At 41.5% G+C, this 15,000-nt stretch overlaps 1 protein-coding gene across 5 annotated transcripts in view; it reads right to left on the bottom strand.

Annotated features, from left to right (window-relative positions):
• Positions 1-15,000, bottom strand: part of LOC143026311 (glutamate-gated chloride channel-like) — a 271,860-nt gene that overhangs the window by 106,819 nt on the left and 150,041 nt on the right. For all 5 annotated transcript variants that reach the window (XM_076186479.1, XM_076186483.1, XM_076186480.1 and 2 more), the window contains exon 3: positions 4,912-5,024. In XM_076186479.1, coding sequence (XP_076042594.1) covers positions 4,912-5,024 — 113 coding nt within the window. The remainder of the gene's footprint in view (positions 1-4,911; positions 5,025-15,000) is intronic.

Here is a 15,000-nt window from a genome sequence, read left to right as displayed (position 1 = left end):
AAATGAATAAATAAGCGAATAAATAAATAGATTAATGAATAGATAAATCAGTCAAGTATAGTGTATATCACATACGGTCATATACGACCTCTTATCTTGTTTGTTTCAGTCATTCCTCCTCTGAAAGTGTCACATCACTCGTCACACTTAACAAATGACATGTCACTCCTCACGCGTTACAAGTGAAATGTCACTTGTCATTCATCACGCGTCACATATGACAAGTCAATCGTTTGCCAGGTCACATCATCCAGCTGATCCGACCCAACGCAACCTGAACGTTGATTTAAGGAACTTACGAATTGGACATTTCAGCGCCCGTCGGCGCGATCCCAGCTTAAACGTATTAAGTCAGAGAGGCTAGTCCTTGTCAGAATGATTGGTCCATCTGTGTTACACATTGGGTCATGTACTAAAACATGTCGGCTCAGGCCAGATCAGGTCAGGGGTCGAGTAAGGTCATGTGAGGTCGGCTGAGCTCACGCTGGATAAGGTCAGAAAGGAAGGGGATAGAGATGATGGAATAGGAAGGATTGGGGAAGAGTAGGATGTTATGGGAGAAGATGGAAAAGACCTTAGAGGAATAGGATCAGTGAGGTGTGGGATGGGGAAGAAAGGGTTAGAAGAGGAGAGCACGCGCACACACACACACACACACACACACACACACACACACACACACACACACACACACACACAAAGGATTACAAAGGAGGAGCATGCCGACAGGAGACCTTTTGGTCCATAACTAGGTCGGATGTGAAAAAAATTATAATAATGATAGATAAATAAATAAATAAAAATTATAACAACATAAATAATAATATATACATATATACTTACACACGCACACACACACATACACACACACGCACTCACACATACACACACGCACACAGACACACGAATGCACCTTAACCGGGAGTGTAATAACTGTCGATCAACAGTCCTGCACATGATCCAGGAACATGGTAAATCTGAAACACTTGTTGATTTATGCAACAAAGCCTCATTTGCATTTTTCAGAGGTATTAGTCCTTCTTGATATTGTTTCACTTACACCATGTAAAAATATAAATATAAATAAATCTCTGTTAATGGCTTGTAATAAAAATTTTTATATTACTTAGGTCCCCCCCCAATTTTCTTTTTTTTTAAATAGTTATGAGTTTGGGTTTGTAAAAATTCTAAGCCAATTAATGTCATATATTATTATCTTACTTATTTTATACATGTATGTTCATTTAACATGTTTATAACTTATACTTTCAGATCTATAAGATCCATATTTTCTGACTGCATATATTTCTATATTTTCAGATGGCCTCAAGGGGCTGCCGGCACTCCTTGACACTTAGGCTACGGACGCACGAGAGGCTGTTTAGCCGCTCAACCGCTGCGGCTGTTTAGCCGTTTTTATAGAACACACTACTTTTAATGGAATTGCGCGCATTAGTTACTTAACTGCTAATGCGCACAGTTCCATTAAAAGTAGTGTGTTATATAAAAACGGCTAAACAGCCGCAGCGGTTGAGCGGCTAAACAGCCTCTCGTGCGTTTCATCCTTTAATTGTTATATATGCGGCGAATATATAAAGAAGAGAGTCAAAAACATCTCCTTGGAAACGACGGTGAAGGTTTGTGAAGCCTACAAGAAGTACTTCGGGATACCAGTTGAGGACTAGGACAAGCTATGGGTCCCTCGCTGCTGTTGTGAGCACTGTAAGAAGACGCTGGAAGGGTGGCTGCGAAGTGAGGAAGGGACCCTGAAATTCTCCAATCCACGGGTCTGGCTAGAGCCAACAGATCACTCCACAAACTTTTTTTTTTTTTTTTTTTTTTTTTCGTGGTGAATGTTAGCAAGCAGCAGAAAGGAAAGAATGCTGCTGCTGTGCATTATCCAGATCTCCCATCATCAATTGCTCCAATTCCTCCCTATTCCAAATGTCCCGTGCCAGTGCCGCCTGCTCCAGGTGAAGTCGAAGACAAGTATTTTGATGAAGAGGAGATGGATGTTGAGGACTTGACTTACCTGCCTGAGGTACCAGAGAAAGTTCCTCACTTCCCAAATTAAAAAGAAGTAAACGACTTGGTCAGGGATATAAGTCTGACCAAGTCCATTACAGAGTTATTCATCTCCAGGATGAAGTAATGGAATTTGGTTAAGATGGAGGTACAGGCGACAAGTCGGAGAAGTCGGCACGAACCTTTCTACAGGCTTTTACACTCTTAGGAATGGCTTCTGCTTCTGTCATAATGTGGCTGAACTGTTTGACGTTATTGGGGTGCCGTTTGTGCCCAAGGAGTGGCGGCTCTTCATAGACAGTTCTACCACAAGTTTGAAGGCTGTCCTCCTCCACAATAGAAACAAGTTCCCGACTCTGCCCCTAGCCCATTCATTCAGCCTGAAGGAAGACTTCTACAATTTGAAAGTCCTCCTGGAAGCTCTGCAATACAACCAGCACAATTGGGAAATCATTGAAGACTTTAAGGTGGTGGCTTTCCTGCTTAGTCTCCTGGGAGGCTTTATTAGATATCAATGTTCCTCTGCCTTTGGGACAGCAGAGCCACCTCTGACCACTACAACAGGGAGAACTGGAAACGGCGAACAGAATTTGTAGTTGGGACCCGGAATGTCATGTGGGAGCCACTAGTTGATTCCATGATTGTCCTCATGCCGCCACTGTGCATTAAGCTGGGGTTGATGAAGCAGTTCGTGAAGGATCTCAACCAGGAATCAGCTGCATATAAGTACCTTCTTGAGTTCTTCCCCAAGTTATATGAGGCCAAAACCAAAGGTGTGATTTTTGTTGGACCTTAGATAACGAGGGTGGTTGAGTCTACCCAATTCTCCAATAAGCTCAATAGGACTGAGAGAACAGCATGGAACTGTTTCATAGCAGTTGTCAAGGGCTTACTGGGCAACCACAGAATTGAAAACTACCAGCAGCTGGTGCAGGATCTACTATGGCTTCTGGCGCCATGGGATGCAGGATGTCCCTTAAACTTCATATGCTGGACGCTCACCGGGACAAATTCAAGGGCAATATGGTGGCGTATTCAGAAGAACAAGGCGAGGTGATTCCACCAAGATGAGGGATTGCGACCTGGACCACAACCGCAAATCCAGGAAATCCAGTCATTTCTAACGTGTTTAAGTTGCTAGATAACTGTCATTTATTTACATTTGTTTGCTTTTGATAAGCTTGTGTCATAAAATAAATACTCTGTTGATTTGATTATATGAACTATTTTTTTTTCTTTTTTTGTAAAATAAGAAAAATTCGAAATATCAAAATCCTGGTCACAAACGCAAATTTCTGATGAAATGATAGTGTTTTTTGTATTAATGGGATATAACAAGCAAGGAAATGACATTTAGAACTATGAAACAATTAATGTGTTACGCGGTGTTATGTGCTTACCCCCACTTCACTCTTACTTTAGAACGTCCTAATTTTGTTGTACGAGTGGCGATGTAAATTTAAAGTCACCCCTAACAATGTAAATTTTCTCTGACAAAGGTGTGACGGACATGGCAGAATTTGTATAAAGATAATTTCTCGCTACTTGAGCGAAGTGTATGTATAATAAATTGTTTACGTAACCAGAATAAATATTCTCTTGGCGTTCGAGTCTTCAGAAATTTATCATCGAACGAAAATAGCAGTCCATAACCTATAGAAGTAAGTTTGTTATTTCTGTTATGAAAACCACGAAAGTCATAAAAAGTGGGCATTATAAAAGAAAAAAGTACGTATATATAGACAATGATCATAAATATTCCCATGAATAAGATTGGATGTTATGTACAACATGAAATAGTATCATTACATATCATTTATTATTTTTTACAAAAATGAGGGAAGAACCACTCTGCTATATCCAGAGAAGGAGAATATATTAATAAAAAGGAAATAGAATTCAGGTAATTATGAATCATATGTCTGTATCCAGACAATGGGGCACATGTTGATCTGAGTGGTACATCATTTTATTGTGAAACGAATGTACAACAAATAAAAAATATTGACATCAAAAACAATTTGGTAATAAGAGCAAAGGCTCAAAAGCAATGAAACGTCAATCAAGATGTTCTTTCAAGACCATTTAAGTGTCTTGAGTGACTGTGTGAATAAGATTTGATCGGTTCAAATAACAACACTTTTTTGGGGGAAGCAAATGGTACACACGCAAGATTTATCCAAACACTTTGCAATGTTATGATTAAGAAAAGAATTCTCGCTTTCAACACAATAAAAATCTATAACAATTATATAAAAAATCCAATGCTCAACACTTCCACATGTTAAGATTAAGTTAATATTTATACTTTATTCATTTCATTTCTTTAAAGTGTTGAATAGGACCAAAAATAGTCTCAGAACCGATAAAACTATGTTAGTGGGATCAGAAACTGAACACGCGATACTTGATGATGATATATATATATATATATATATATATATATATATATATATATATATATATATATATATATGTATATATATATATATGTATATATATATATATATATATATATATATATATATATATACATACATATATATATATATATATATATGCAATAGAAACACTGGGAACGTGTTTTATAAATGCAAGGTAACCACTTTAGAAAATAAACAAACGGAGCAAAGCGCTTTCGTATATTACATCATCAGTGTAATTTACACTGGATGCAACATTCGAAAGCGCTCTGCTCCGTTTATCTTCTAAAGTGGCTACCTTGCATATATATATATATATATATATATATATATATATATATATATATATATATATATATATATATATATATATATACATACCCGGTAAATGATGAGAAGAAACACTGTAAACGTAGTAGAATTAGATAAAAAAGTACACGAGTGAGTGTGATGTTTGCCTCACCTGTTCCGTTTACCCCTGAAGGTCTTATTCTCTTGTCGTAGCCGTCACCCAGGATCTTGTCCAGGATATCCTTCTCCTTCTCACGATAGTTTGGCGGACCCGTTCTGGCACACCTGAAAAAAAAAAGAAGAAGAAGTTAGTCATCGTTGCAAGGGCTAGTTTATCCAGGAAGAATAAATTGTAAACACAAGGGTCAGCAAGTTTCCAGTCACACGAAAGCAATCAGACAGATGAACAAATCAACCTCGACGTATATTAAGAGACTGGTAGGAAAATAGACTATATGTAAATACAGAGAAGCATATATACAAACACATTTATACATAAGTCAATAAGTGCGCAAACAAAGAAAGGCACACAAACTAACGCACGCACACAGAAACACACAAACACACACACACACACACACACACACACACACACACACACACACACGCACACACACACACACGCACGCACACACACGCACACACACACACACACACACAAACATATTTTTTATCTCTCATCCAACCTTTCTCTCTTTCTCTTTCTCTCTCCCTCTCTCTCTCTCTCTCTCTCTCTCTCTCTCTCTCTCTCTCTCTCTCTCTCTATCTCTCTCTCCCTTTGTCTTTGTCTCCCTCTTTCTCTATCTGCCTCTTTCATTTTATCGCTCAGTAGGATTCTTTCCAAGACAAACAACTTTTATGGCTTTCATGGGAGGAGGAGGAGAAGGACGAGGAAGAGGAAGAAAAAGGAAGAAGAGGAAGAAGAGGAAGAATAAGAGGAAGAGGAGGAGGAGAAGGCTAGCTAAAATGGAAATGGAAAGTAGACAGAGAATACAAAGGAAGGGAGAAGGACGAAAAGAGGGAACAAGCAGACGTGGAAAGAACTATACACAAATGGCGGACACAAACAGGGGGAAATAAGTGTTGGGAAGGGATCAACTATTACTCCATATCTACGACATCTGTTCGGTTCTTTGTGAAAAAAGTCGCACATAAAGGATAAAGGATGCAAAATAGCCCTGAGAAAATTGAGCCCACCAAGTATTTAAGTTGGAAGACTTCGAGTTATAGTGAAAGTTACCCCAATGCAGAAGGAAGCAATTGAACCATTTTACTAAATGTCAGAGAGAGAGAGAGAGAGAGAGGGAGGGAGACAGAGAGAGAGAGAGAGAGAGAGAGAGAGAGAGAGAGAGAGAGAGAGACAGAGAGAGAGAGGGAGAGAGAGAGAGAGAGAGAGAGAGAGAGAGAGAGAGAGAGAGAGAGAGAGAGAGAGAGAGAGAGAGAGAGAGAGAGAGAGAGAGAGAGAGAGAGAGAGAGAGAGAGAGAGAGAGAGAGACACACACACAGAAAGAGAGAGAGAGAGACAGAGACTCAGACAGAAAGAGAGAGAGAGAGAGAGACAGAGCGAGACAGACAGACAGACAGACAGAGAGAGACACACAGACAGACACACACACACACACACACACACACACACACACACACAGAGAAAGAGAGAGAGAGAGAGAGAGAGAGAAAGAAAGAGAAAGAGAGAGAGAGAGAGAGAGAGAGAGAGTGAGTGATTGAGAGAGAGAGAGAGAGAGAGAGAATAAGAGAGAGAGAAAAAGAGAGAAAGAGAGAGAGAGAGAGAGAAAGAGAAGAGAGAGAGAGAGAGAGAGGGAGAGAGGGAGAAAGAGTGAGTGAGTGAAATAGAGAGAGAGAGTGAGAGAGAGAGAGAGAGAGAGAGAGAGAGAGAGAGAGAGAGAGAGAGAGAGAGAGAGAGAGAGAGAGAGAGAGAGAGAGAGAGAGAGAGAACCGAAGCTTCATGAGAATCTAAGGCCTTCCTCTGTGAACGCAGGACGGAGAGCGGCAAGTGAGGCCTTGTACAGGGGAATGGTGAAGGGAAAAGGTTCAAGAAGAAGTTGAAATACACTGAGGGCGACAGAGAGAGGGGAAGGTGACGAGTCATCAATATACAATTTAATAAGCGACGCAACTTCGAAAGGAGTCAATGATTTTTAGCCATGGAAGCGTAGTTACCATGTTAGAGTATTCCTCTTTTTAATTTCTACGTTACGTCATATCTCTGACTACAAACTTTCTTAAATATTGTCTCTGCCTCGAGATGAAAATGGTTTTGTTTCATCAGTAAAACTTTTTAAGGATATAATGTTTTCGATAATAGTTTTAATTGCCTCGCCAGATGATATTTGTGCCATGTAGGCTCTTCATGTTATTGATAGACAAAGTCAGTGACAGTTCTTGTCCATTTCAAAACTTTCCACAGATACCAACTCCCGTAAGGACCGAAAATTTTCTTGATGACATAGTTTGCCACAACAATTCACTGCAAATTCCTTATAAGTCATTTTGTTCCAACACCATATGACTGAAGACGTTCAGTACGTATGTGGTCGTGACTGATCAACACATGATATGACTTTTTTGTGCACCATTGACGTCTTTTCTCATCCATAAGGTGCACAACCCAATTGTTGTTTCGTGACGGGGTCGACAATGTCAACGCGCAGCATCCCACTGTAATCCATGTATCGCTAGACGACCCAGACCTGAGAATGTCGAACGCGTTGACGTTATCGGACATGTTTACAATTTCGTATAAAAAATTATAAAGATTACAAAGGAAGAGCATACCGACAAGGGAGACCTTTTGGTCCATAACTAGGTCGGGCGCTAAGAAAAGACAGACGAGAAAATGAATATGCAAGCGAACCTAACTATAGGCAGACACTACAGTGCCTGTCTTGATGAATCTTAAAACTTTGAACCATACTACATTGCACTGGCTCTGCAGTGGAAAGTTTATTCCATTCATTAACTACACGGCTGGTAAAGTTGTATCGTCCCGAGAAGTCAATGAAGAAGAGGGACAAGAGAAACGTTGTTTGTGAAAACGAACATATTCCCTTCTCCTTAGGAAGAAATGGGAAAGGTTTGTACCTGGTTCCTCCATCAATACAGCAACACACACACACACACACACACACACACACACACACACACACACACACACACACACACACACACACACATACACACCACACACACATACACACACTGTGCTGCGAGTCGTTACTCTCATGGGCGGAGAGTTGGGTGTGCGTGTGCGTGTAAGGTCATAGAATTACCCACAGATCGGTCATATACGAGCTCTGAGCTCTCTTTCGGTAGGAAAATAGCTGTCAATCACGAGTCCAACACGTAATCCAAGACCATGGTGAACCATGGTGAATCACACACACGCACACACACACACACACACACACACACACACACACACACACACACACACACACACACACACACATATATATATATATATATATATATACACACACACTCACATACACACACACACTGCAGAATAATATACCAAACTTTCACGATTCAAGTTCCAACAATCCGAATGCAGTCACTGGTCAATTGCCAGAAGTCTTCTGAAAATGACACCTTCGTCTGCATGGCTTACAAAAACGAATTTATGGCGTTGGATAGAAACAAATTCATGAAAATATTGTTAACAATAGATTCTTCTAATCCAACGTTTTCCCACCTTGGGTGCCGAAATTAATTATAAAGGGTGCTAGGGAGTGATGGATACACATCCTTTCCTTTAAACTTCTAGTAATAACATATTGGTTAGGGGAGTCTAGAAAGCGATGCAAACATACACTCAGCTTTATCCTTCTAGTAATAAGATATTAGGGGGTGCTGAAGTGCTTGACTACATGAACATGACTACATGGACTACATGACTACTACAACTACAGGACTACTACAACTACAACTACAACTACAACTACTACATGGACTACATGACTACTACAAGACATGACTACATGGGTTACTAGTGTCGGAAAATTTTGGGAAGCACTGATCTATTCTGAATCAAGTCTTTAGGCGTCCACAAGAATAGAGCGTCTCAAAATGCTTCACTCGTCTGCGAGAGCAGTCATGGATAATGTTTGTCGAAAGTTATTCATATTAGCATTTTACGGCGAGTTGGCCCAAACAGCAGCGGCTTCCCTTGCCGATATATAAAATATTTTAGTTTCAGTTATGAAAAAAAAGGAAGGAGGAATGGAAGGAGACTCGAACTTTTCCCAAATGACAGGGCAGATCCTTTGGAGATTTTTTTTTTTTCTCGTTTCGTAAGAAATAAAGACATAATGAAACAAATCGTGCATTTTTGTTTCGGCTAATTCATCTTCACGGCGGAGTTATTTTCCATAAAATGAAATTTAGGACCGAGGTAAGGATGCGTTTGTAATTCACTCCCCCCCGTCCCCCCGTCCCCGTCTCCCTTTCCCCCCCAGTCCCCTACTGGGGGTGGGAAGTGGGGTTGGGGGTGGATTTTTCACTAAACGGAACTGAAATGGGGGGGGGGGTTGCCATTTCGCGCACCGGAAAAAATATGGTTGTGAGGGGAAATCCCTCAGAACAAACGCGCGCGCACACACACACACACACACACACACACACACACACACACACACACACACACACACACACACACACACCTCGTGGCGCTGTGGTTAGCGTTCTCTCCTGCCAATACGGCGGTCCGGGTTCGACTCCCACCCAGGGCTGAAATAATTTCAGTATCGCTTCGCTGCGGGGTGTTACTCCATCTCTCATGGGCGGGAAGTTGGGGTGTGTGAGTGCGTGTAAGGTCACAGTATTACCCACAGATCGGTCATACGAGCTCTGAGCTCTCATCCGGAAGGTTAGTAAATGTCGATCACGAGTCCAACACGTGATGCAAGACCATGGTTAACCATGGTGAATCACACACAATCACGCACGAAGTGCAATTTAAATGTAAATAGGATAACTGAAGAATAAAGATATTTATCTCAAGCTGGAATCATGCAAGAATTTGAAGTTGGGTATGAAAACTGGAGACTAAGAGACAGAACCCCACAAGCGTTGTCATTTTCCTGTATACTACAATTAGGCAAATGCAATTAGGAACAATAAGAGAAATACCATCACTGGAAAGGACGACCAACTCTTATTCGTTTGCCCCTCCTCTCTCTCTCTCCGTCTCTCTCTCTCTCTCTCTGTCTCACTATCTATCTTTCTCTCTCTCTCTCTTTCTGGCTGTCTCACTCTCTCTGTCTCTGTCTCTCTCTCTCTGTGTGTCTATCTGTCTGTCTCACTCTCTCTCTCTCTCTCTCTCTCTCTCTCTCTCTCTTTTCCTCTGGTAATTAACAATTTCTTGCATTTGTTTCTCCTTCTTCCTTCCCCTGCTTCCATGTTTTCTTTCCGTCTCTTTCTTTCATCCCCATTTCCGCTCATCTTCCGCCCTATCATCATCGTCTTCATCTTCCTCATTTGCTGTCTGAATGAATGTACGGAAATCCACTTTGAAACGAAATGATGTGACGACGATTTCCTCCAATTATTCACTGTAGTATCGACGATACCCTCAAGTCTTACTCTTTTCAGACAAACAGTCTTGAATCTACACTTGTTTCGAGTAACCTGGACACACACGACTGACAAGTATACTATGGTGGCGTAATGGGAAGCGTGCTGGTCTCGCATTAGCTTAGTTGTGGGTCCGAATCCCGCACTTCTCTCCGGTCCCCAGCAGTGACTGTTACCCACCTGAACAGCCCAAGCGCATAAAACAAAGGTGAAAGCTTCAAGCGCAGCTACTCAGCGCCTCCTAGCGTAGGTTCCTCACCTTCTATAGTACGTCTGTATGCGTCAATTGAAACGAAGTGTGGTTTGAACATCTTATATATGTATCCGATGGCATTAAGTGCACTGGGATATAGAATCACCCTTTTAATAGTGTCAAATACTTTCACGTGGTTGCCGCCAGACGATTTTATTTAGTTGAAGGAAACTTCCTTCAAATACACATGTATACACATACACAAATACATACACTCACAATTATGATGAGCGTAAGCCCTATATTCCTGTACATGCTAAACCTTTCCTCGCCTTTATTGCTTGCTACACACCCCATGATGCTATCTCTCGCTATATACCACGTTTCGTATCTCCTACCGTTTGGCAACATCATCAGGGCCCTGACTTCTTCCACCATTCTTTCCCTCCTTCCCCTCCGCTCTTTCTCCTTTTCTCCCTCACTCTCTCTCCCTGTCTCCACAAGTCCTCCTCCAACTCCATTCCCCTCCTCCTCACACAAGGTCTGAAAAGAGGAATAACATTCTCCTCCTCTCTCTCCGTCCACTCCTCACAACTCCTCCTTCAACCCCATTCCCCTCCTCCTCACTCGAGGCCTGAAAAGAGGAATACCCTAAGTTCTAAGTTAAATTTCAACTTTTCCCTCCCAACTTCCTCAGTGACGTCATTATTGAAATGTTCCAAAGTGTATGGATATTGTAGCCAGCCGGGCCTCAAGAGAATGTGGGCAGAAGGCAAAGAGGATTGTCAGGGACTCAAAGAGTAAGTGAGGGAAAAGCGGTGGCAGCGGTGGAAGGATAGAGGCGGTCTCACTGACATGGATAATGATGACTATGTCTGATTTCTTTTATATTTTCCTTGGTTTTCGTTTCTACTAAACTGGCTTAAGAAGGAACTAACCAAGAACTGGTTTATCGATTGGGTGGTTTACGAATGGAATAGGCTTAGTAGCAATGTAGTGAGCGCTGCAACAAATGGTTGTTTTAAGAGAACATTAGATAAATTTATGCATAGGGATGACAGGTGTAAGGGATATGGAACTGCCTAGTAGGTCTTATGGCCTCTTGCAGTCTCTTCCCTTCTTATGTTCAAAGGGCTTGCAACAGGAGACTCAAAACTACGATCCACGTTTGGCAGACTCTTGTCAGAGACAGAAACTTGGTTTGGGTGATTCATGATTGAGTGCGAAGATGAAAGAACAGGGAAAGCATAACCACAGTCAAGGAGTGTTGAAGATGTATTAAAGGTAAACTGGGAAAGGGTGGAGAAGATAGAATAGAGATAGATGTAGATATATCGCAGATGGATATGGAAAGAAACAAGCATTGGGAAGAGAAGAGGGGAAGAATATAAGCACGGAAGACGAGTATGGTATGGGGTTTACTATGGCGTCTGAAGAGGAAAAAGATGTATAGAAAAAAAAAAAAAAGGGGGGGGGGTGTCAATCGGCGATGGATCCATCACCCCACCGACGAAAGGAAAGCGCTCATTTCCAGACCCCCTCCTTCTCCAATCCCTTTTATTTTCTTCATCACATTTTGTAAATCTATCCTTCTGCTAATCATCGCATTGGCATAGTTTCATACTATTGCATGTTTCTTCTTCTTCAGCCTGTTATCCTTTTGTTTAGTCACGCAGCGTCTTGCTTTGTGGCCCACTCCATTATCAGAACAAACAGCAGTTGGGAAGAATACCCTTCTCTGTTCGAATATCTTTGCGCCGCCAATGGTTGTCGACATTCACCCTGCATCTGTGTGTAATGCTTCAGTGAGCTTCACCAGCTTATCTGCAAGTCCGTGGCTTCTAGGGAGTTTTGCACAGGGTATGTGATGTGAATGTTATTCGACACCATAAGCGTGTGTTTTGTACTCAACGCATTATTTTATGAAATGCGCCTCAAAAACAAAGAGATGTTATGGTAACATCGTACGAACAAAATACTAAGTATAAAGTATAGTAATAATGATGATGATGATGATATTGATATACATATACATACACACACACACACTTGCACACAGACACATGCACATGCACATAATTATATTTTTTACACACTCTAGCGCACACACACAAACACATAAACAATTGCACATATACACACACAAAACTTACATTTGCATACATACACGAACACGCATGCATGCGCACACACTATTGCACACGCAGACACGCACACACACACAAACACACACACACACACACACACACATACACACGCACACACACACACACACATACACACGCACACACACACTATTGCGCACGCACACACACATACACACACACACACATTTACACATACACACACATTCACATATACACACACAAACATACACTCACTCACACACAAAACACACACACACACACTAGTGCACGCACGCACACACGCACACACACACATACACACACAAACACACACACACACATAATACACACACACACACACACACACACACGCATACGAACACTCACACATACACACACACTATTGCACACGCACACACATACACACATATACAGACACACACACACACAAACACACACACATACACATACACACACAAACACTCACACATACACACACACACACATACACTATTGCACACGCACACACTCACATACACACACACATGCACACACAAATACTCACACATACACACCCACACCATTGCACACGCACACACATACATACACACACATACATACACACACACACACACACACACACACACACACACACACACACACACACACACACACACACACACACACACACTCACATACACAAACACACAATCGCACATACACACACACACTTATACATACACACACAGTCACACACATAACACACACACACTCTCTCTCACACAACACACACACACACACACATACATGAGAGAGAGTGAGAGAGAGAGAGAGAGAGAGAGAGAGAGAGAGAGAGAGAGAGAGAGAGAGAGAGAGAGAGAGAGAGAGAGAAAAGAGAGAACATTCTTTCCACACTAATTACTGGAGATGTCGAGATAGTGTTCAATCGTTGAAGGATCCTGGAGGTTGATTTCCTCCTCCCGACCCTTAGCCAGCCATCCTGTTCAACCCCGTCAACGTTTCCTCGATTTCAGCGCAGTTTCATCGAGTCTTGTTGCTCTGATGAAGGTCTGCATGTTCCTCAGTGATGTACACGCTAGGACTTTCCTTCTCTTTTACGTATTCATTCGTTTATTTTCAATCTATTTATCTGTTTATGTATATGTTTCGCCTCGGTCTGTGGCTCGTTATGCGAGCGTCGTAGCTCGTTATGCGAGGGTAATCTGTGGCTCGTTATGCGAGCGTAAGTACAAGCCAACTTGTGACACGTTTTATTCAGTAAGACGAATTTTTTTGAGGAACGTTTTCTATATATTCAGTTTGCTTTCCTTCTGTCGTCTTTATCTTACTTTATTGTTATCATTAATCTACTTATTTATTTATGTTTTGTAAATCCCAGCTCGTTCTGTCTCCTTTTATTTCTTCTCTTTCTTATACTTTCAGATTTACTTATTCTTGTTGCCTTTGCAAACTAACCAATTTTTTTTTTCATTTCTTTTCCAATATGCCTGTGTTCGCCTGACTGCTCTTTTTTACTTTTCTTTTAATAATTTCTTTTTCCGCTTCGCCAGTGGCAGATTCCCCGGCATGTTGTACGTTCCCACTCCATTTCATTTCATGTTAGATGTATTAGTGTTTATTGAGAATTTTACGATTTGAATTTTTTTTCGTTCGCGTCATAAAAAAAAAAAGAAAAAAAAAATCTGTTTCGTTCAGTGACCTATTCCCTGCCTGAAGGGAGACATTCTCCATCAATTCCTTTGGTGACGCACTCTGTGTATTTCATTCTGGCGAGCGTCAGCCAATTCTATATCAGGAAAGGAGGTAAAACTATATAAACTTTAATACAGTGTGTGTGTGTGTGTGCGTGTGTGTGTGTGTGTGTTTATGTGTGTGTGTGTGTGTGTGTGTGTGTGTGTGTGTTTATGTGTGTGTGTGTGTGTGTGTATGAGTGTGTGTGCCCACGTATATTTGTGTGTGTGTGCGTGTATATGTGTGTGTGCGCGCGTGTATGTGTGTGTATATGTGTGTGTGCGCAGGTGTATTTGTGTGTGTGCGTGTATATGTGTATGTGTGCGCGCGCGCGCGCGTGTGTGTGTGTGTGTGTGTGTGTGTGTGTGTGTGTGTGTGTATGTGTGTGTGTGTATGTGTGTGAGTGAGTGTGTATGTGTATTTGTGTGTGTGCGCGTGTATATGCGCGTGTGTGCGCGTGTATGTGTAGTGTGTATGTGCATCTGTGTGTGTGTGTGTGTGTGTGTGTGTGTGTCTGTGTGTGTGTGTGTGTGTGTGTGTGTGTGTGTGTGTGTGTGTGTGTGTGTGTGTGTGTGTGTGTGTTTGTGTGTGTGTGTGT

Source organism: Oratosquilla oratoria, chromosome 6 (assembly GCF_046742065.1).
Source record: "Oratosquilla oratoria isolate Oo_2021 chromosome 6, ASM4674206v1, whole genome shotgun sequence".
NCBI lineage: Eukaryota > Metazoa > Arthropoda > Malacostraca > Stomatopoda > Squillidae > Oratosquilla > Oratosquilla oratoria.
This window is presented reverse-complemented; position numbering and strand designations above follow the sequence as displayed.